Source organism: Geotrypetes seraphini, chromosome 7 (genome assembly GCF_902459505.1).
Source record: "Geotrypetes seraphini chromosome 7, aGeoSer1.1, whole genome shotgun sequence".
NCBI classification, from domain to species: domain Eukaryota; kingdom Metazoa; phylum Chordata; class Amphibia; order Gymnophiona; family Dermophiidae; genus Geotrypetes; species Geotrypetes seraphini.
Genome location: NC_047090.1, coordinates 185144646 through 185169359, shown reverse-complemented (window position 1 = coordinate 185169359; position 24714 = coordinate 185144646). Strand labels below are relative to the sequence as shown.

The 24714-nt window shown below is 43.2% G+C and overlaps 1 protein-coding gene across 1 annotated transcript in view; it reads right to left on the bottom strand.

The window, feature by feature from the left end:
- Positions 1-24714, bottom strand: part of LOC117364262 (phospholipase B1, membrane-associated-like) — a 296571-nt gene that overhangs the window by 73370 nt on the left and 198487 nt on the right. The window contains exons 9-10 of the mRNA XM_033953278.1: positions 18718-18769; positions 8372-8452 (exon numbers count right to left, since the gene is read on the bottom strand). Of these exons, the coding sequence (XP_033809169.1) occupies positions 8372-8452; positions 18718-18769 (133 nt within the window). The remainder of the gene's footprint in view (positions 1-8371; positions 8453-18717; positions 18770-24714) is intronic.

Sequence of the window (24714 nt, the reverse complement as noted above, 5' to 3'; positions counted from 1 at the left end):
ATGAGGTTTCTTCGTTTCTGGGTATATCCTTTTATATGTTCCAAGAATATAGTGTGGAAGGATGCATGGTAATTTGAATGTATGGGAAAGTAAATTATATGAAGGGTATTTATTATTTTGTGAATATATATGATAATGAAGGATGTTTTGTATGTAAGGATGATTGGAATTTATTGTTTTGGAAGGAATGAGGGAATGGGGAATATACAGAAATATAAATTTTATGGGATCAAGTGTTTTATGGTTAATAGAAGTCTACTTTATGAGTTTAAATAGAAGGAGAATACTCTGTTTTAAGTGGTATATTGCAAATATCTCTTTATGTTATTAAGAAAAAAAAAAAAGAGGAAAAATACTGATTGGAAATAAAATTTTAAGTGATTTATGATTAATTAAATGATTTACATTGTAATAATTAGGTTGATTGGCATGTTTATGATAATTCTTATGAATTTAGCCTGGGGGGAGTTTTTCATTTACTTGAGCTAAGTATGTGTGTTTCAAAGTTGACATTGTTATATTGGGAGGGGGTGGTGGGTTTGGGTGAGGAAGGTATTGGGTGGGTATTTAGGGGTGGGGTGGGGATTAAATTAAGCTTTCAATATGGGGAAATGATTATTTAGTAATTATTCTGCAGATGTATGTATTTATTATGTTTCATTTTATTTAATGACTTTAAAAAATTTTTCTTTAAATGTTAATGGCCTTAATCATCCGATTTAAAGGAAAAAGACGCTATCATATTTGAAGCAGCAGAATGCGGATGTCTGTTTTATACAGGAGACTCACCTTACTGGGGATGAATCAAAGAAATTAACTGGGAATTGGGTGAAGGATTGCTTTTTTGCTCCTGCGGTAGGGAAGAAAGCTGGTGTAGTTATTTTGATTAATAAAAAATGTAATGCAGTATTTAATATGGTGGCTGCGGATCAATTAGGAAGATGGTTGCATGTGAACATGAGTATGGGCAGTACTGCTGTGGCGCTTTTTAATGTGTGCGCCCCTAATTCGAATCAAGGTGAATTTTTTAAAGCTCTGTAACAAATAGTTTTACCATTGGCTGCTAATAATTTGATAGTGGCAGGAGATTTCAATGCTGTTATGGATCCTATATTAGATTTAAAAAACTAGTAAAATTTTAAAATCATTAGGGTTGGATAATTTTGAAAATTCCTGTAGTTTAAAAGATATCTGGCGCATTCTTCATTTTAATGATCGAGAATTTTCATTTTGTTCGCAGGTTCATAAATCTTTTTCTAGAATTGATTATGTTTTGGTTTCTGATAAGTTAATACAAAATGTTACTCAAGCTGCTATAGATCCAATAATTTTATCAAATCATGTGGTGTGTGGATAAGTTTAAATTTTGCTGATCAAGATAAAGATAGGCCTGTTTGGAGGTTTGATAATGCACTGCTTGCATATCCAAAATTTTGTGAAGACTTTCAGATAAAGATTAATGAGTATTTTCAAATTAATAATACGGAGGAAGTCTCGATAGAAATCTTGTGGGATGCTTTTAAGGCAACTATGAGAGGACAAATAATATCATTTTCAGCTTATTCTAAAAAACAATTAAAAAAGCAATTTTTTAAGCTAGAGAAAGAGATTAAGATTTTAGAGGCAAAGTTGATTGAAAAATGGGAAAATTCTACGTTGCAAGCTCTTTTAAAAGTCAAGTGCAAATATAATGAGATATCTTCTAAATTGGCTAGGAAAGATATTCTTTGTCAGCAAGCTTTATATTATGGTAATGCAAATAAAGCGGGAAGATTATTGGCTAATTATCTTAAAGTAAAAAAAAGGAGGACGAAAATAAGTGCAATTAAAGATGAAAAGGGAGATACTCAATCTCAAATTGGGCCTATATTAAAACAATTTTTAAGTTTTTATAAGGGCTTGTATTCTTCTGAGTCTTATTCAGATAAAGAAAAGGATGGTATAGAGTTTTTAAGTTTTATTGAAGGACCAAAGATTCCGGATCATATAAAAAGAAGTTTGGAAGAATCGATATCATTGAAGGAATTGCAAACTGCATTGAAATCTCTTAGAGTTGGGACCGCTCCAGGTGGTGATGGTTTTACGGTAGAGTTTTATAAAGCATTTCATCATCTAATAAATTACCTCATCTAATAAATTTGTATCAGAATCAACTAAATAAAGGTTGCATTTCAGGCACTATGGCTGAGTCGTTAACCATTGTTTTGCCAAAGCCAAATAAAGATCCCATGTTGGTTTCAAATTACAGGCCTATTTCTTTAATTAATGTTGATAATAAGTTATTAGCCAAACTTTTGGCTATGCGTTTAGCACAGGCTCTTCTTTATATAGTTGGTATGCACCAGACAGGGTTTGTTGCTCAGAGACACTCTTCCAATAATACTAGATTGGCTTTTCAGATGCTATACTTAACAAAAGAAATAGGAGATCCAGCCTTTTCTGTATCTTTGGACACAGAGAAGGCTTTTGATCGGGTGGAGTAGACATTTATGTATCAGGCCATGGAATGGTTTGGCATTGGTTCGGGATTTATAAAAATGATTAAAACCTTGTATAGCTCCCCTGTTGCTAGATTATATATTAATAATAATTTTTCTGATAGTTTCAAATTGCAGAGGGGGGTTAGACAGGGTTGTCCTCTATCTCCTTTGCTTTTGGATATAGTGCTTGAAAGCACAGTTACTTACCGTAACAGGTGTTATCCCAGGACAAGCAGGCATGATATTCTCACATGTGGGTGACGTCATCTACGGAGCCCCAGCGCGGACAGCTTTTCAAGCAAACTTGATTGAAGTTTCAAGTTTGCTACACTGCACCACGCATGTGCATGCCTTCTTGCCCACTAGAGGGCGCATCCTCACCTCGTGGTCCTCAGTTCCATAACCAGCAAAGAAGCCATCCCCGGGGAGGAGGGCGGGTTGTGAGAATATATGCCTGCTGTCCCTGGATAACACCTGTTACGGTAAGTAACTGTGCTTTATCCCAGGACAAGCAGGCATGATATTCTCACATGTGGGTGACCTCCAAGCCAACCAAAAAAGGGCAGGTGGGAGGATGGCAATTTAGGAAAACAGGTTACATAACACCGACTGGCCAAACCGGCCATCACTTCTGGACAAAGTATCCAGACAGAAGTGGGAGGTGAACGTATGAACCGAAGAACAAGTGGCAGCTTTACATATGTCCTCCACAGGAGTAGACCGGAGGAAAGCAACCGAAGCTGCCATAGCTCTGACCTTATGCCCCGTGACTCGACCATGGAGCGTAAGACCAGCCTGAGCATAGCAAAAAGAAATACAAGCAGCCAACCAGATGGACAAGGTGCGCTTGGAAACAGGATGTCCCAACCGATTAGGATCAAAGGACAAAAACAATTGAGGAACCTTCCGATGAGACTTGGAGATAGAAAGCCAACGCCCTCTTACAGTCAAGCGTGTGAAGCGCCACCTCACCAGGATGAGAGTGGGGCTTCGTGAAAAACACCGGAAGAACAATAGACTGATTGAGGTGAAAATCAGACACAACCTTAGGTAGAAATTTAGGATGGGTGCGAAGAACCACCTTGTCATGATGGAACACAGTAAAGGGCGGGTCCGCAACCAAAGCCTGTAGCTCACTAATCCGACGAGCCGACGTGAGCGCAAGTAAAAAGACCACCTTCCAAGTGAGAAACTTAAGAAGAGACTTATCAATCGGCTCAAAAGGAGGTTTCATCAGCTGAGCCAAGACCACATTAAGATCCCAAACCACAGGAGGAGGTTTTAGAGGAGGATTAACATTAACTAAACCCCTCATGAAACGAAGCACCAGAGGATGAAGAGAGAGAGAGAACATCCCTCTAGATGCCGATGGAAAGCAGCAATAACACTGAGATGTACCCGGATGGAAGTCGTCTTCAGCCCAGACTTGGACAAATGCAACAAATATTCCAGAACCGAGGACACCGGAACCAAACTCGGATCCAGATGGTGCGAGGTACACCAGGATGAAAATCTGGTCCACTTCTGGGAATAACAAAGCCGAGTCGAGGCCTTGCGCGAGGCTTCTAACACCTCCCTGACCGCCGAAGTCAGGGGGAAAGGAACCCCCTCATGAAACGAAGCACCAGAGGATGAAGAGAGAGAGAACGTCCCTCTAGATGCCGATGGAAAGCAGCAATAGCACTGAGATGTACCCAGATGGAAGTCGTCTTCAGCCCAGACTTGGACAAATGCAACAAAGGTGTTATCCAGGGACAGCAGGCATATATTCTCACAACCCCTATTCAACAAGTGAAGAAGATACATGGTATTCCATGTTCTGGAAGAGAGTATAAAGTATCTGCTTATGCAGATGATATACTGCTTCATTTGAGAAATCTTGAAACAACCATTCCATGTTTACTTGAATTGATTGAGAAATTTGGAAAATTCTCAGGATATAAAATAAATTGGTCCAAATCAGAAGTTCTTCCTTTAAATGTGCATTGCACAAAAGGACTATTTGATGCATTCCCTTTTATATGGAAAGAAGAAGGAATAAAATATTTAGGTATATGGTTAAAAAATACACTTGACAAGACAGTAAAAGTGAATGAAAATTTTTTATTGCAAAAAGTAACAGAGTTATGTGAGCAATGGAATCCTTTGCATTTGTCCTGGTGGGGAAGAGTCCAAACTGTCAAAATGATGATTTTGCCTGTGGTTTGTTACCAAATGGGAATGATTCCAGTTTTTTTCCAGGGATCTTTTTATAAAAAGTTGAATAGTATTATTACTAAATTTATTTGGCTGGGTAAAATTGCAAGAATTGCCTTAGTGACTTTACAAAAACCAATTGAGGAGGGAGGGGTAAATTTTCCAAACTTTTATAGGTACCATCAATCCTATATCTTGCGCTAAGGTATGTATTGGGTCCTCCCAGAACTCATGGAGAAGCTTCTGGACTGGTTGTGGTTGGAATGGCAGCTCCTGTTTCCTATAAGGCTTCATCATTTACTCAGTATTAAAATGCCTAGGATACAGAAAAGTAATAGGATAATTATGGATACATGGAAAACTTTAAAATATATTAATAACTTAACTCCTCTTCCAATTCAAAAATCAACTTATCAAAATATATGGTTAAACTCCAAGATTCAAATAGGCGGTTTTAAGATTGTCTTGAAGGATTGGATTGAAGCAGGAATAAGTACTTTAAATGATGTTATAGAAAATGGTAAACTGCTGGAGTTTTCACAATTGCAACATAAATTTGGTCTTGATAAAAAACAAAGTTATAAATGGTTGCAATTGAAGCAGGCTATTCATGCAGGGTTCCCTGAATGGAAATTGCTTAATAATCAATTTAGCTTAGAATTCTTATGCTTTCAGGCAGACTTTTTGGGTCATCAGGCCGCACAGTGGTATAAATTATTATCTGGCTATTTAAATAAAAAAACAAAGAGTGGACTTCGAGATATTTGGAGCATTGAGATTAATGCATCAAATTAATGCATCTCAATGGCCACGCATTTGGTCTTGGAGGATGAGATGTACAATGTCTGCGTCTATGAGGCAAACTTGGTTTTTCCTGTTGCATAGAGAACTCTGGACCCCTGTTCGTTTACAAAAATTGGATTGCTCTAGGTCTAATAGATGTTGGCATTGTCATCTTGAGGCTGGAACTCTAGATCATTTATTATTTTATTGTCCTTTCATTAATGCTTTTTGGAAATTGATTTGGGATCAAATAAATTGTATGCTTGAAAATCCTGTAGCCTTGTCGTATGATACCATCTTATTTGGCATATTTATGAGGGTTAAACCTCAAATATCCTCTAATAATAACAAGCTTTTAATGATTTTAACAGGAGTTGCCATTCAACAGATAACTTATAACTGGAAAGATTGCACAAGATTAAATTACTGCTTTTGGTGGAATTCGGTGTGTCATCTTTTTAAAATGGAAAGAATATTAGCTGTTAAAAAAGGATGTTTATATAAATTTGAGGATGTATGGGGGCCATTAATAAAATACTATAATGATTAATCAGTATTTTTCCCCTATTAATATATATGATATAGGGAGGGAGGGTGGGTTTTAGGTTTTATTATTGTCAAATAGAAAATGATATAGGTGTTATATTATGGGATATGTTATTTATAAAGTTATTTATAAAGTATGATTTATGTGGGTGGGAGGGGATTAAATTCTTTTGTGGGAGAATTGTAGAATTTCAAGTGGAATTATATATTATTTGATTGATTTTATGTGTACTTGATGTAAGATTTATAAAAAAAAAAGATATAGTGGCACTAGAAAAAGTTCAAAGAAGAGCAACCAAGATGATAAAGGGGATGGAACTCCTCTTGTATGAGGAAAGACTAAAAAGGTTAAGGCTCTTCAGCTTAGAAAAGAGATGGCTGAGGGGAGAAGGCTAAGGGGAGATATGATTGAAATCTACAAAATTCTGAGCGGTGTAGAATGGGTACAAGAGGATCAATTTTTTACTGCATCAAAATTTACAAAGACTAGGGAACACTTGATGAAGTTGCAGAGTAATACTTTTAAAACAAATAGGAGGAAATATTTTTTTACTCAGAGAATAGTTAAGCTCTGGAATGCGTTGCCAAAGGATGTGTTAAGAGCAGTTAATGTAGCTGGTTTAAAAAAAGGTTTGGACAAGTTCCTGGAGGAAAAGTCCGTAGTCTGCTGTTGAGACAGACATGGGACGGTAGCATGGAATACTTCAAGTTTCAAGTTTATTAGGATTTTATATACCGCCTATCAAGGTTATCTAAGCGGTTTTACAATCAGGTACTCAAGCATTTTCCCTTTCTGTCCCGGTGGGCTCACAATCTAGCTAACATACCTGGGGCTATGGAGGACTGAGTGACTTGCCCAGGGTCACAAGGAGCAGCGCGGGGTTTGAACCCACAACCCCAGGGTGCTGAGGCTGTAGATCCAACCACTGCGCCACACACTCCTCCTGCTACTGCTACTATTTGGGTTTTTGCCAGGTATTTGTGACTTGGATTGGTCTCCACGAAGATGGGATACTGGGCTAGATAATGCTGATGGGTTGTCAGGTAAAATTTGCCTATTTGCAGATGATACCAAAATCTGCGATAGAGTAGACACCCAGGATGGTGTGAATAACATGAAGAAAGACCAGGCGAAGCTTGAAGAATGGTCTGAAATTTGGCAGCTAAAATTTCATCCTAAGAAATGCAAGGTCATGCATTTGGGCTGCAAAAACCCAAGGGAATGGTACAGTTTAGGGGGTGAAGAACTTATATGCACAACAGAAGAGCGGGATTTGGGTGTGATTGTATGTGATGATCTTAAGGTGGCCAAACAGGTTGAAAAGATGACGGTGAAGCTAGAAGTATGCTAGGTTGCATAGGGAGAGGTATGGCTAGTAGGAAAAAGGAGGTATTGATGCCCATGTATAAAACTTTGGTGAAACCTCATTTAGAATATTGTGTACAATTCTGGAGGCCGCACCTTCAAAAAGATATAAAAAGGATGGAATCAGTCCAGAGGAAGGCTACTAAAATGGTATGTGGTCTTCATCATAAGGTGTATGTGGACAGACTTAAAGATCTCAATCTGTATACTTTGGAGGAAAGGCAGGAGAGGGGAGATATGATAGAGACATTTAAATACCTACGTAATGTAAATGCGCATAAGTCGAGTCTCTTTCATTTGAAAGGAAACTGCAACGAGAGGGCATAGGATGAAGTTAAGAGGTGATAGGCTCCGGAGTTATCTAAGGAAATACTTTTTTACAGAAAGGGTGGTAGATGCCTGGAACAGTCTCCCAGAAGAGGTGGTGGAGACAGAGACTGTCTGTATCCGTCCTCCTTGTTTTTATTGCTTTCAATGGAAGTAAAACCCAGATATCTCAATCAATCCTCTTTTTTTCTGGAGCCATATGGTAATCTATTTGGGGGGTGGCAGACAGTCTCTCCTCCCTCCTTCCTCTGCAGAGTCAGACCCAAACTCAGCTCAACTTACCTCCATCCTAAGTTATTTCTCTGTCTTGAAACAATCTGTTTTGGCTGATGCCTTCCCAACCAATTAATACTTATGTGCTAGCGATATATCAAATTCAACCAATACAATACAAGCCAGTAACCTTGAGCTTTACATGGAAAGATTTCAGTATCTGGTTTCAGTTTAATTACTTGAACAAAGAAACACTTCTTTAAGTAAAAGCTCAAATATATCCATTTTGACCAACCCGCATGCAATTGTTATCAGGTCCTCCAGTACAACTGAGTGACTTTTGACAGCGAGAAATAGAATTCAGAAAATGCTGGCACCTGCAATTCAATCATTTTCTCTCGCTTCATCTTATGGATTCAGAGAATTCAATAACATGGATTGTCTAAGCTTACCCCCTTACCTTATTTTTGCAATAACCACACAAGTCATTCCCTCCAATAAAAATGGTCACCACCTTCCAGTCCTTTTGAAAGTTAACACCCTGGGAATACAGCAGAGATGGGAGGTAGTTAATCTTGGGGGTTTCCCCTGGCTCTAGCTAAAGAGGCTTTTATCATCTGTAAATTTAACAATTTTTAACTTGAAAGTGAATTTGGACTTGTGGGGGGGTAATTTTGGAACAGGGCACCTGGTTAAAGAGGTCAAGTAGGCACCTAACTAGATATTTTAAAGGCATATACTAGGGGCCACTGAAAAATTCTCGGTCTAACCCTGAAGAAAATGCTGTGGAGTCATGAAACTTACAAGTCATTCCTTACTTTTGTTTCATTTCATATCATTGAAATGAAAAGTGTCAAGAAAAGTGTGGAATAACTTGTAAGTTTCGTGGCTCCATATCATTCTCTTCTTGGTTGGGCTGAGAACTTTTCAGCGGCCCTTCATAGGCATCTATGGTGCTCCTTTCCAAAGCAGATGAATGTAAATGCCCCCCAAATGTTCATCTACCCAAAATGTCAACATTGTGATTTTGGAATGGCAGAATTTAGCCATCCTATACTTTGGTGCACCCCAAATAGCAAGAGGGTGTGGGTATGTTTTGGGTGGGTCTAGGGAGGGCCCATAATTAGGACATCCACAATGATAATTGAGATGAAAAACATCCAAGCCTAAAGAGAAGAAAGATTTTATTTAGACCTGTTTCAATCACATCCAGGGTACAAAAAAATGTTCTGATTGAGCAGCTGAGCATTGAAGAGATTAAAAAGGCATGACCCTCCCTCACTGCTGAATCCTCTCCCTCACTAAGCTCCCTGGCAGCATCAGGTATTGTGAGCATTCTGAACATAGAAGCAAGGAGGTCTGAAGAGTAGCCCTATTTGTCAGTGCAGTGCACTATACACCATTGTTTCTCAACACACGGTATGCGTACCCTTAGGGGTATATGTCATTGGCTGCCGCTGAGGATATTACCTGCCCGCCCCCTAAAGCCACCGCCAGGGATCCCTCCTTCCTGCCCTCCACTCTCCTGTCGAAGCTGCCACTGGTGATCCCTCCCTTCCTGCTCTCCTGTTGAAGCTGCTGCCACAGATCTCTCCATCTTGCCCTTCACCGAAGCCGACCCAGAGGGCTTCCCTCCGATGTCAGAGCTGATGTCAGAGGAAACCTTCTGGGTCAGTGGGGGAGGGGAGGGTAAAGGGCTCATAATCAAAACTTTAAACCATCCAAGTCAGCACTTGGACATCCTTATAGCAGGGACGTCAAAGTACCGATAATCAAAACCAAATTTCTGGACATGCAGAGGCACTTCTAAGCTGCTGTGCATCCAAAGAGCAAAGGGGCATGTAGGGAGGTGTGTTATGGGCGGGCTTCAACCTGGGTGTACTGGGAAACTTAGATACCAGCAACTAGACAAGTTTCAAGTTTATTAGGTTTTTATATACCGCCTATCAAGATTATCTAAGCGGTTTTACAATCAGATACTCAAGTATTTTCCCTATCAGACAAGATAGTTGGTAGGTACTTCTACAAAACTTGCTTTTGTGCGTTTTTCACGTGGACGTTTTTAGTTTTGGAAAATGGGCAAAAAAGGTAGACATCCTAAGGACCAAAACTTATACCTAGCTCATTTTCAAAAATAAAAGATAGACATTTGGCAGCTTTGAAAAGGAGAAATTAGGTTCTTACCTGCTAATTTACTTTCTTTTAGCTTCTCCAGATCAGTAGAGGTTAATCTTTATGAATGGGTATATATCCAATCATGACCAGCAGGTGGAGACTGAAAACAAAACTATGGGACAGTATATAATATACTCCCCTCTCTATTTCCCTCAGTCTGCCGAATAGCCAAGCAGAACCAAGAACTGGAAAACAGAAAGAAAACAATACTCCGAACAGGAGTAACAAATAACATACCCAAATGCTGTTGGAAAATGCAGAGGAGAAATACCAAAAGGAAAATGTCCCCACAGCTCACCAGCTAAGCCAGCCGAGCCATTGTTCTTTAATTCTCCCCGGCCCTAGAAAAATACTAGAATCCGCAGCAAAAAACATAAACTGCCTGCGAAACAGCCCCAACAACAACAAAAGACAGGGTGGGGACCTCTACTGGTCTGGAGAAGCTAAAAGAAAGTAAATTAGCAGGTAAGAATCAAATTTCTCCTTCTTTAGCACTCTCCAGACCAGTAGAGGTTAATCTTTACAAATGGGACGCACCAAAGCAGTCCCTCTCACGGGCGGGACCCCCGCAGGGCCGACACCAGAACACGCTCACCGAACACCACATCCCGACGTGCCTGAACATCTACCCGATAGTGTCTGACAAAGGAATGCAAGGAAGACCAAACCGCAGCCTTACAAATGTCCACTGGAGGCACAAGCGACGACTCAGCCCAAGAAACCGCCTGACCCCGAGTGGAATGAGCCTTGAGAAATTCCGGAATGGGCTTCTGTCTCAGAAGATAAGCGGAAACAATCGTCTCCTTGATCCAGCGCGCAATAGTAGCCTTGGAAGCGCCAGCCCCCCGACGAGGACCTGCCAGAAGGACAAAGAGATGATCGGATTTCCGGACCTCCTGGGTCCACTGCACATAAGGGCGAAGGACCCGACCGACATCTAACTTGCGCAGCTGTCTTTGCTCAGAAGAGCCCTCCCAACTACCCAAGACCGGGACGACCACAGATTGATTGACATGAAAAGGAGAAACTACTTTTGGCAGAAAGGAAGGAACAGGCCTCAAGACAACCCGCTCCCTAGAAAACTCCAAAAAGGAAGCCACAACACCGTCTCTAGTGCCAAGTCACTTGTGAAAAAGAACACCAGGCTCTGAAGAAATTGTGTTTTCTTTCATCTCTAACTGTTGCTCTTCCTGAGGATTCTATCAGCTGGTTTCAACACAGCAGCAAAGAGGGGCCACTCTAACGCTGTCTTCTAGTGCCAAGTCACTTGTGAAAAAGCACACCAGGCTCTGAGGGAACTGTTTTTTCTTTCATCTCTCCTAACTGCTGCTCTTCCTGGGGATTCTATCAGCTGGTTCAACACAGCTTTCCCTGTCCCTATATAACCTGTATAGTTTGTATAGCCTGCTTATTTAACTTGTACAAACTGCATGCCCAGCATGTCATAGATTGTTATAAACTGCACCTATAGCCTGTTACCGCATGTAAAACCACATGTATAGCCAATATACGCCTGACCCTGACCCTGTTCTAAGTTCTCCTATAGGACACTATTCAGTTGCTAAGTGCCTGACCTTGTCCACAGCTTCTTATAGGACACCATCCAGTTGCTAAGTGCTTTCAATGTTAAGGGACGAGCGCAATATTTAAGCCCTCTCCTTTACCTCTATACTAGTTCCATCAAGGTATGCTAAGTCTGTCTAGTCCTCTCTCTACCTAGTTGTCTAGATCCTCTGCTTGCTTAGATACCAAGTTGCCTAGCTTTTCCCCCACCCCACCCCAAAAAAAAAAAAAAAAAAAAAAAAATATATATATATATATATATATATATTTTCACAACCCAAAAGCTCACCAAAGGCTCACCAACCTCTCACCATGAAGCCACCCTCGTGGCCCTTTCTCCTCTTACATTGCTTTTCCCTCAACTCCACCCTCTGCGTAATACCTCCTTCTCCTAATCTTCTCAATTCCGCAAATACCAATAATATCTGCCCAGGCCTCAAAATCCCCACGCTGATTCGCACCAGACCACATTCCCCCCAAAAAAAACCCCGAAGAATCAACCATGCTTCTTTAAAGTCTGTTTCCCCTGCCAATCTCCCCAACCTTGCCTCTGACTCGCTCACCCCAGTCCCAATGCTTTATTGCAATGCAAGATCCGCATGCAACAAGATTCAAATTCTGAAGGACCTACTTGAAGATTCTGACCCTGGTTTCCTATGCATCACGGAATCATGGATTAAAAAAGATGACCTATTTACACAAAATGAACTCTGCTCCCATGGCTACCAAGGTCTCTTTTCACCTAGATCTAACCATAAAGGAGGTGGCCTGGCAATTCTCTACAAATCCTTTTTCGATGTTCAGCTCCTCGAAAGGGGTTACCACACCTCATTAGAATACATGCTTGCTTCCGTCAACGATGAACTTCACCCTCACCCACTGGGCATCCTGCTCCTATACCGCCCACCTACCCCTTGGAACAACTCCTCCGAACTCGTCCTTGAGACTATAACAAACGCCTTCCTCAAGTTCCAAAATTATTGATCATCGGAGACATCAATCTCCACCTAGACGACATCACCAGCAAGGATACGATTGAACTTCTTAGCTTCCTCACCTCCCTTGGCCTCACCCCCCCTGCACCATCCCCAACCCACGAAAAGGGGCACACACTAGACCTCATTAGCTACCTCGACCTTACCGCTCACAAGACGTCAATTGACGACACTCGCTGGGAACATGTCCCCTGGTCTGACCACTTCCTAGGGGCTTTCTGTCTCCCCATCTTTATGTCGCACCTTGGGGCTCCATCCCGTACTTCCAACCCCATTACCTTCCACAAAAAAATCACAAGCGACCTGTTCTGGTCTAAATTTCTCAATCTATTCTCCTCTGCCCCTAAGCCTGCAGATTCAGGTACTAATTGGCATAACTGGGTCACTCTCTCCAAATCCACCTATCTTTCCCTCGCCCCCCTTTCCACTAAATCCATCTCCTATCCCCACAAGGCCCCTTGGTTCCTCCCATATCACAGAGAGCTAAAACAGAAATGTTGAGCTCTGGAGCGCATATGGAAAAAATCAAAATGTCCTATAGACAGACAGTCCTGGAGAATCAATAACAAGCTGTACAATACAGCACTAAAAAAAGCAAGAAAGAACTTCTATGGTGACAAAATCTCCAGGTCCAACAATCAAAGCAGTACTCTATTCAACATCTGGCGCTCCCTAACCTCCAAAAGAGACCCCATCTTTCTCCCCTCCTCTCCCTCAGCCGATGCTCTAGCAAAATTCTTCAACGATAAGGTTTCTTCCTTGAGATGCTCTTTCCCTCCTTCAGTCTCTTACAACTCCCTAGTGCCCACCGATTCCACTCCCACCCTAATGGTCTCCAACCCTATCCCAGCTGACAGATCCTGGACCACCTTTGAGCGCGTATCTGAATCCCTGGTCCTCAATCTCTGCCTCAAACTGAAATCCTGTAATTGCTCCTTGGACCCATTCCCTCCTACCTGTACGAGAACATTCCCGCTCAGGCTATTTCTTCTATCACCATTCTCAAACTCAGCCCTTCAGTCGGGACATTTCTCCCCAGAAATGGGTCATATCGCCTTGACCCCACTACTGAAAAAATCTGACCTTGACCCTTCCATACCATCCAGCTATCGCCCAATTGCAAATATCCCTCTCCTAACCAAGATGCTAGAGTCCATCATTTCTTCCCAACTCTCATCATACTTAAGAGAGATTCTCTATTCTTTTACCCTATCAATATGGCTTTCGTCCTAATTTCAGCACCGAATCCCTACTGTCTTCCCTGATTTCAAGGGTTTAACAACTTCACTCTCGAAACAAGCTCGCCGTCCTCCTACAATTTGACCTTTCCGCTGCTTTTGACATTGTTCACCATGATATTCTCTGAGATAGGTATCAACTCCACAGTCCTAGGTTGGTTCTCTAAATTCCTCCGCTCTCGTTCTTACATTGTTAACATGAATGGCACCTCATCCTCCCCCTGGAAACCGAATTGTGGAGTCCCGCAAGGCTCTCCACTATCCCCTATCCTTTTCAACACCTATATGTCCTCTCTAAAACTCCTCCACCTATCCCCCCTTGAAACAATTTACACTTATGCAGACGACATCCTCGTCCTCCTCGAGACCGATTCGAACCTCACCGACCTGTCTAAGAACATATCTTCTTGTATAATGAACCTACAATCCTGGGCCCACACTGTGCAAATGAAATTGAATGAGTCCAAAACAAGACTTCTTTGGCTCGGTCCAAAACTAGATCACCTACCCACCTCCATCCCAATACCCTCTGGCTCCTCTCTGCAGCTTGAGTTCTCGAGCAAGGTCTTGGGCATCATCATTGATTCCACATTGTCCTTCAATGACCACCTGCAATCCTTGGTAAAAAAATGCTTTTTCAGCCTTCACATGCTGAGGAAAGTTAGATCCTGCTTCCATCAAAAATATTTTACCCTCCTTGTCCAATCCATCATCCTCTCCAGATTGGACTATTGCAACTCTATCTACTTAAGCCTAACTAAGAAAAACCTCCACAGACTCCAACGGATTTCAGAATGCCGCGGCCAAGCTCATCTTCGCTAAAAGTAAATTTGACCATGTCTCCCCGCTCCTGGACAAGCTCCACTGGCTTCCGATAATCGCCAGGGTCCACTAAAAATGCGCCTGTTTAACTTTAAAAATCCTATATGGTATCCTCCCTCCCTTTATCCCTCTTTCTTGGAATTCCTCAAACTCTAATACCATCAGATTCTCCCACAAATTAAAACTATCCTTCCCCTCACTAAAAGGCATTTCCCACACAGGAAAGCTAGGGACCTCCCTCCACTTCAAAATCACTGAGCTCTGGAACAACCTTACCTCCCCTCTTCAGAACTTGAGCTCTCTCCAAGTTTTCAGCAAACATCTGAAAACCTGGCTTTTCTCAAAAAATGTAAGTCTCCCTCCAACTTAGGAATCAAGGAAACTCTTATATCTTGGCATCCCAAGTCCTCTAAATTTTCTTCACACTTCTACCTCTAACCTTCTGTTGTAGTTCCTTCCTATTTCTCCTACTGTAAACCGCGTCGAGCTCTACGAACGTGGAGATGATGCGATCCGCATACCACGGACGTCGAGGCCAATCCGGAGCCACCAGAACAACCAGACCCGTATGGTGAACAATGTGAAGAAGTACTCTGCCCACTAATGGCCACGGAGGGAACACGTACAACAGCCCCTCCATTGGCCATGGTTAAAGCAGAACATCCAGACCCTCGGCCAGACCGTCCCTGCGATGACTGAAGAAGCGGGGCACTTTGGCATTGCCACTCGTGGCAATCAGGTCCATCAGGGGCTGCCCCCAAGCCTGCACTATCAACTGAAAAGCCACGGAGCTGAGACACCACTCTCCTGGATCCAAGAAGTGACGACCGAGGAAATCCGCCTGAAAATTTTCCACCCTATGTGAGAGGCCGAGAGGTCCAGAAGATGGGACTCCGCCCAAAGCATAAGCCGAGCCACCTCCTGCGCCACCTGAGTGCTCTTGGAGCCCCCCTGACGACTGATATAAGCCACTGCCGTGGCATTGTCCGACAGGACTCTGACCGACTTGCCCAACAAAAGGGAGCGGAAGGCTAACAGCGCCAGACGGACTGCTCTGGTCTCCAACACATTGATCGACCAGGAGGCCTCCTCCGTGCACCAGGTGCCCCGAGCTGAGTGACCCAGACACTGAGCTCCCCAACCGAGGAGACTCGCATCCGTAAGGAGCACTGTCCACTGCGGGAAATCTAGATCCACCCCCTGAACCAGGTGAGGGGTCTGGAGCCACCAATGAAGACTGCAGCGCGCCAAGCCTCGCAGAAGGACAGGAACATCCAAATCATGCCTCTGGGTGACCACCTCCGGAGCAGAGCATACTGAAGAGGACGCATGTGGGCCCATGCCCACCTCAATACGTCCAGGGGCGCCGCCATCGACCCCAAGACTTGGAGAAAATCCTGCGCCCGAGGACACTGGGACGCCAAAAGGAGGCGAATCTGAGATTGCAATTTGCTTACCCGGGCCTCTGGAAGGAAGACCTTCCCCAAGGAGGTGTCAAACAGAACCCCAAGGTACTCCAGACGCTGAGCCGGGACCAACCAACTCTTGGAAAGGTTAACCACCCAGCCCAGTGACCGGAGAAACTCCACCACCCGAGCCGTAACCCAGGAGCTCTCCTGCAACGACTTTGCCTGAATCAACCAGTCGTCCAAATAGGGGTGCACCAGAATGCCCTCCGACCGCAAGGCTGCCGCGACGACCACCAACACTTTGGTGAACGTCCGGGGAGCTGTGACCAGACCAAAGGGAAGCGCACAGAACTGATAGTGCCGACCCAAGATCGCAAAGCGAAGGAAGTGCTGATGAGAGGCCCGAATGGGAACATGCAAGTAGGCCTCCGTCAGATCGAGAGAAGTGAGAAACTCCCCCGGCTGAACCGCCAGAATGAACGACCGCAGAGTTTCCATGTGAAAAGAGGGAATCTTGAGAGCCCTGTTGATCCCCTTCAAATCCAGGATGGGCCGAAAAGTCCCCTCCTTCTTGGGCACCACAAAGTAAATTGAGTACCTGCCGGTGCCCCACTCCGGAGGGGGAACTGGAACAACAGCCTTGAGATCTAGCAAGCGCTGAAGGATCTGGCGAAAGGCTTGCGTCTTCCAAGGTGCCTGACATGGAGAGGCTAGGAAAAGATCTGGCAGAGAGCGGGCAAACTCCAGGGCATAACCGTCCCGCACCACCTCCACGACCCACTGATCGGATGTGATCTCAGCCCATTTGGGAAAAAATTTGCACAGCCGGGCCCCCACCGGAACCAAAGGGGACGCCGGAAAGGAGTCATTGTGCAGGACGGGAAGCGGGGGAACTGGCATAGGGATTCCCTGCCCCCCAATGGGCCCCCCGAAAGGACTGCATACGCCGATAAAACCGACCCTGGGAAAACCCCAGAGCTGGGAAAGAAGCAGCCCCACGCCCAGGGCGATATTTGTGGAACTCCCACAAACGCCCCCGGGCAGTGCTACCCTGAGACGCTGGGCGGGCACGGTCCTCAAGCAGACGGGGCACCTTTGAGTCCCATATGCGACCTAGCTAGAAATAAAGTGCCGGTTAGATGAAAAATACAGTAAAATACAGTTTTCTTAAAGGGAAGCAACCCTCCAGACCAGCACTACCTCAGGATTTTTTTTTTTTTTTCAGAACAGACTCCACAGGCTCTCAAAGCAATATGCCTTGCTTGATTTAGGGGGCAAGGCTTATCGCTGAGGCTCCTCTAAAAAAATGTGGGGAGGTGGAGGGAGGGACCCCGCTCGAGACCCGCCGGGTTTGACACCCCCGAGGTCGGACGGACCCCCCAAACAGGGCCCACCCAAGCTCTGTCAGGCCAAAAAACAGGGACTAGAAACCCCATAAACGAATTTTGACAGCCCTACCAAGGGAGATGCGTACAGATCATTCAACACCTGCTAGAGACTGAAAGAAGACTGAGGTAAATAGAGAAGGGAATATATTATATACTGTCCCACAATTTTGTTTTCAGTCTCCACCTGCTGGTCATGATTGGATATATATCCATTCGTAAAGATTAATCTCTACTGGTCTGGAGAGTGCTAAAGAATGGAGATTTTTCCTACTGGGTTTGTGGACGTCTTGCACAAAATGTTCAACCTCAGACTTAGGCACACTATCGATTATACCCCTCTAGGTATTTCCATATCTCTGGAGGAATCACCATTTAAAACAAGAGTTGCAGTGGAAAATGAACTTGGGTGCCCTGGAATAAAGGCCACCTAATTGATCACTAGGCTGTCCCTCTGCTCAGCTCGTACAAATCCTTGTCACTGGTTGGTTGGCATTCATCATTTGGATGTTTTATTTTGGATATTCTCACGTGTTTTCGAACAGGAAACCCCAACATTTTTCCTGTTAAAAAATGGCTGCGAGATGGACATTGGGAGTGGGATTTCCCAATTCTGACTTGGATGTTGTTTCAAAAATGCCCTCCACATGTCAGAAATCATACTTACTTTGAAGACAAAGACCATTACTCCTACTTTTGAGTTGGTGTAAATGTCTGCACTTACATTATAAAATACACTAATTAATATCCATAAGTGAATGATCTATATACTTGCAAATTCTGAACACGCTTCATGCAAATTTTGCCCCTGTAATATCTATTGGAAAAATACGCATCATGTCACGATATGCACTCTTACGCTAGTCAGTATTAGAGGCAATTTATCTGCATATGTGCTTACATGCAGGCTGAAATGACTTCATAAAACTACCCCTTAGGATCAGATTTAAGTATCAGAAAAAATTAGTGCAAAATCTCTCATGTTACTTTCTTGCCTAAAGCTGAAATACATCTTTGGCCAACATATTAATGTCCTACAAGAGCTGGAAAGGAAACATTGCACCTCTTAGGAAAGGAATGATCTTCGGGGTAACATCAGTCACAGACACCTCCATGAAAATAATGGAGCAGTCACAGAAAAGACTTCAAACTGCCAAGTCCTGGCAACCTGTGTCTTACAGCTGTTTCCATGAAAGACAAAATTCCAAAACCCTCTTACTGGATACTTTTTCATGGTGTCAATCAGTTTTCTTGTCTGTTCAGGAAGCTCACTGAAAAAAAGGAAGCAAAAATTACTGAAAGAATGTGAATGGTTGGAATTTCTGGTATTAGATTAACAGTGGTGCACGCTTCATATATATGCACAATCGTACCACAGAGTAATCAGAGGACACATGCCAATGTGTTCCAATATGGTTCGTTTAATGTACCATCTCTAGAGGTGAGAGGATAATTTTGTCTCCCTGCTTGTCAATTTCTGTCCTTGTTGAGAATACCAACCAGGAAGATAATTACAGCCAAACTATAAGGGTGGTTTGATACCTATGAATACAGAAACTAGGGTGCCAAGATGGTGTCAGTTAGTGATGCTCGGGTCCAAGCTTTGCTTTGCTGTGATAGCCAGCTGTTTATTTGTACTCTTAGGGCCTGATTCTATAAACCTTGGCCTAAATGGAATGTGTCTAAGGATTTTAACAGTTCTCAATCAACTGCTAGGCGCCATATATAGAATCATACCTAGTGGCGCCTAGATGTTAAAATCCTTAGGCGTGCTCCATTTAGGCCAGGGTTTTCTTAGCCTAAATAAGTGCACCTAAGGTACCGTATTTTTCACTCCATAAGACGCACTAGACCATAAGACGAACCCCAGATTTAGAGTAGGAAAACCAGAAAAAAAAACATTCTGAACCAAATTGCGTACTAATATATACCAGGCTCTGCACCCTGTCTCCCCTTCCCTGCCAGGTTGTTCATTTCATTTTCCATATACGCACTATACACACAGCAGATATAAATGATCAAAACTAACACATTTTGATCACTAAATTGAAACTAAAATAATTTTCCCTACTTTTGTTATCTGGTGATTTCATGAGTCTCCTTCCTTCCTTCCTTTCTTTCTTTCTTCACTCAGGCCCAAGAATTGTCCCTTTCTATTCCCTTCCTCCCATATCCCAAGTTCGTGCCCCCCTCCCACTCACTGCCTTCTAGCCTTTGTTCTTTGACCTCCCTCCCATGTCCTGAGTTTGTGCCCCCTCACTGCCTTCTAGCCTTTGTCCTTCGTTCTCCCTCCCTCCCATGTCCCGAGTTTGTGCCCCCTCACTGCCTTCTAGCCTTTGTCCTTTGTCCTCCCTGCTGCGCCGGAAACTGTCTTCCTCCCCCACCTGCGCGCTGAAACCTGCCTACCCTCCACCGATTCCTCCTCCTCTGGCCCCGGTCCGCCACCACTGCGCCGCAACTCAAAGAAGGGAAGAGCCAACAAGCCTTTGCCCAACATCAGAACTGACGTCAGTTCTGACGTCGGGAAAAGGCTTGTGGGCTGGCGATGTGCAATCGCTGCCTAGTCCTTCCCTTCTTTGAGTTGCGGCGCAGAGGCGGCCAGCAGGGAGCAACGGCAGGGAGCAGAAGCAGGAGCAGTGGCAGCGGGAAGGAGCAGCGGGCAGAAGTCAGCCCATGTACCCCCAACGAATGGGTCTTTTCAAAAAGGTACACCGGGGTGGGAGGGGGGTGTTTTAAAAAAGTTCCTTCACTTCATAAGACGCACTGAAATTTCCACCCAATTTTGGGTGGGAAAAAAGTGCGTCTTATGAAGCGAAAAATACAGTAGTTGCCTAGTAGTGCCTAAGTCAATTCATGTCCAAATAATTCTACACCAGATCTGCCCTTAACCATGTCTACTTGCCATGTAGGTGCTTACCTTGAAGTGAAAGTGACGGGTTGGGTCAAGAACTAGTTGAGTGGAAGGTGACAGAGGGATAGTGATCAATGGAGATCACTCTGAGGAAAGAGATGTTACCAATAGTGTGCCTCAAGGTTCTATTCTTGGGCCTATTCTTTTCAACATTTTTATAAATGATATTGCTGCAGGGCTGTCGGGTTAGATTTGCCTCTTTGTGGATGATACCAAAATCTGCACTAGAGCAGACACTCCTGATGGAGTGAATAACATTAGGAAGGACCTAGCAAAGCTTGAACAACAGTCTGAAATTTGGCAGAAAAGATGTAATGCTAAGAAATGCAAAAACTCGAGGGAATGGTACAGTTTATTGGGTGAAGAACGTTTGTGCACGAAAGAGGAGCAGGACTTGTGTTTGATAGTATATGATAATCTAATGGTGGCCAAACAGGCTGAAAAGGCGACAGCGAAAGCTGGAAGGATGCTACTTAACATCTTTCGTGTCTTTACTGGGGTAGTGGAATTCATCATTGGTCTTGGTAAAGTGACATGTGCTCTAAATTAATTTTGTAAACTTAATTTGATAGCATACAATAAATATAAAGTGCTTTTAGTGCTTAAGAAAGGCACTTATCTCTTATGCCCGACGGCTGCCCAACCGTTTCACACTCGGTTTCATCAGGGGCTATGCCTCCTTCTATGTATGCACCAAAAACTGAAAAAGACAAAACTTGATCAATATTCAAAATTTAAAAAAGTCAATATTAGCAAAACTGGATGTTAACATTTAATTAAACATATTGGTAACTATGTTTCAATCTCACATTGATTATAAAAAGGAACTGATTTCTAACACATTAATGATTAATTCATGAAAAATTAATTCAAATTTATTGTAATTCATCAAAAAATTCAAAATAGATTGATAAAGTTATGAATGTAAAATTAATTTAAATTAATTATGATTGGTCAAAAGAATATTGGAACCTCAGAATGTTAATAATGCAATTTAATATGGGTCACACAGGGCAACATGTTCGGTACTAAATTTCATTTAATCAAAAAACTCTCAAAACGACTTAAAAACTGATTTAATTAATCGTTAATATTTATTTGATTAATAAAAACACACATTTATTATAAGGAGGGTCACGTTGATGTCACGTTGATGTGAATAATTAGCTTTAAATTCATTGAAGCAAACGCATCTTAGAACTATTTCTCTGCCCAAAATTAAATCCATTCATCACGAGTAGTATAATGGGTACATCTCATGTCAAAATGATTGACAGCTGTCAGAGATAAGGATCGACCAATCAGTGTTCACTTCCGGGTTAAGCCCCGCCCACTCTCCACCCACACCATGCCCACTTTAACCTAAGCCTCGCCCATGCCCCACCCACTCTTATCTAGACCCTGCCAAGGCCCCATCCACATATCTACTTTTCTCATAGCCCCGCCCACACCACACCCCTCCCACCCATGCCCCTCCCACTCTCCGCCCATGCCCTGCCCCCTCCCATAGGAATGAATGGTGGTAGCCCCGTCCATGGCCCCACCCCTCTTGCCCCGCCCCGCCCCCGGAAATGCATTTTCTGATGACATTACCGGAAATGGGGGCGTGTTTCACCCCGGAAATACGCTTTCTGATGACATCACCGGAAATGGGAGTGCCTGCCCTACCGGAAGTGCACATTCTGATGACGTAGGCAGAAATAAGGTAAATGAAGCGCCGGAAATGCGCTTTTCTGATGAGACGGAAATGTACATTCTGAAGAAGTAGGTGGAAATAGGGTAAATGAAGCGCCGGAAATGCGCTTTTCTGATGAGAAGGAAATGCATTTTCTGATGATGTTACCGGAAATAGACTTAGTCAAAACCCCACGGAAATGATGTGGCCAGAAAAAGAAGTGTCTTTATTTTAACAGTTTTTTAGTTAAAAGACAGGTTTTAAGAGCTCATTGATAGAGCAGATCACAAAACAAAAGACATTCACAAAATCTTTCCTGTTTTTTTAAAAACAGACCAGTGCAGAAACAACTGAGAAAAAGCTGCATTTATTTTTTTTTTTTCTTTTCTGGTTTTAACACACTTTCAGCAGGAATTCTGAGTTAATGGTTAATGGGCCAGCTCCACTATTGTCATGGTAACAGCTGATAAGCCCCTTGCAGCCCCCCTGATAAAGCCAAGGGGGGAGAGGTGGAGGTGTGTGAAAGGAGGAAGATGAAAAATGGAATTGCTAGGCTAAAAGATACTGGGAACCAATATATGGAGAGTGATGAGGAGAAAGCAAATGTGCTAAACAAATACTTCTGTTCTTTGTTTACAGAAGAAAATCCTGGAGAAGGACCGAGATTGTCTGGCAAAGTTACACGAGAAAATGGAGTAGATTCTGCGCCGTTCACGGAGGAGGGTGTTTATGAGCAACTTGAAAAACTGAAGGTGGACAAAGCGATGGGACCAGACGGGATCCATCCCAGGATACTAAGGGAGCTCAGAGAGGTTCTGGCGAGTCCTATTAAAGACTTGTTCAACAAATCTCTGGAGACGGGAGTGATTCCTGGGGATTGGAGGAGAGCGGATGTGGTCCCTATTCATAAAAGTGGTCACAGGGATGAAGCAGGAAACTACAGGCTAGTGAGCCTCACTTCAGTTGTTGGAAAAATAATGGAAGTGTTGCTGAAAGAAAGGATAGTGTACTTCCTTGAATCTAATGGGTTACAGGATCCGAGGCAACATGGCTTTACAAAAGGTAAATAGTGCCAAACGAACCTGATTGAATTTTTTGATTGAGTGACCAGAGAGCTGGATCGAGGACATATGCTAGATGTAATTTACTTGGATTTCAGCAAAGCCTTTGATACAGTTCCTCATAGGAGGCTGTTGAACAAACTTGAAGGGCTGAAGTTAGGACCCAAAGTGGTGAACTGGATCAGAAACTGGCTGTCGGACAGACGCCAGAGGGTGGTGGTTAATGGAAGTCGCTCGAAGGAAGGAAAGGTGACTAGTGGAGTCCCTCAGGGTTCGGTGCTGGGGCCAATCCTGTTCAATATGTATGTAAGTGACATTGCTGAAGGGTTAGAAGGAAAAGTGTGCCTTTTTGCAGATGATACCAAGATTTGTAACAGAGTAGACACCGAAGAGGGAGTGGAAAATATGAAAAAGGATCTGCAAAAGTTAGAGGAATGGTCTAATGCCTGGCAACTAAAATTCAATGCAAAGAAATGCAGAGTAATGCATTTGGGGATTAATAATAGGAAGGAACCGTATATGCTGGGAGGAGAGAAGCTGATATGCACGGACGGGGAGAGGGACCTTGGGGTGATAGTGTCCGAAGATCTAAAGGCGAAAAAACAGTGTGACAAGGCAGTGGCTGCTGCCAGAAGGATGCTGGGCTGTATAAAGAGAGGCGTAGTCAGTAGAAGGAAAAAGGTGATGATGCCCCTGTACAGGTCATTGGTAAGGCCCCACTTGGAGTATTGTGTTCAGTTTTGGAGACCATATCTGGCGAAGGACGTAAGAAGACTTGAGTCGGTCTAGGGGAGGGCGACGAAAATGATAGGAGGCTTGCACCAGAAGACATATGAGGAGAGACTGGAAGCCCTGAATATGTATAGAGGAAAGGAAAGACAGGGGAGATATGATTCAGACGTTCAAATACTTGAAGGGTATTAACGTAGAACAAAATCTTTTTCAGAGAAAGGAAAATGGTAAAACCAGAGGACATAATTTGAGGTTGAGGGTGGTAGATTCAGGGGCAATGTTAGGAAATTCTACTTTACGGAGAGGGTAGTGGATGCCTGGAATGCGCTCCCGAGAGAGGTGGTGGAGAGTAAAACTGTGACTGAGTTCAAAGAAGCGTGGGATGAACACAGATGATTTAGAATCTGAAAATAATATTAAATATTGAACTAAGGCCAGTACTAGGCAGACTTGCACGGTCTGTGTCTGTATATCGCCGTTGGGTGGAGGATGGGCTGGGGAGGGCTTCAATGGCTGGGAGGGTGTAGATGGGCAGGAGTAAGTCTTAACAGAGATTTTGGCAGTTGGAACCCAAGCACAGTACCGGGTAAAGCTTTGGATTCTTGTCCAGAAATAGCTAAGAAGAAAAAATTTAAATTGAATCAGGTTGGGCAGACTGGATGGACCATTCGGGTCTTTATCTGCCGTCATCTACTATGTTACTATGTAATATGTCTGAACATGTCCCGGCTTCCCTGCTGTTGTCTTAACAATCTGAAAAAAAGCCTGTTCCTATTGTCCTCTGTTAAAAAGGCAGAGTTTTAAGACCTATTTTTTTTATTTAGAGCTAAGCTGTCA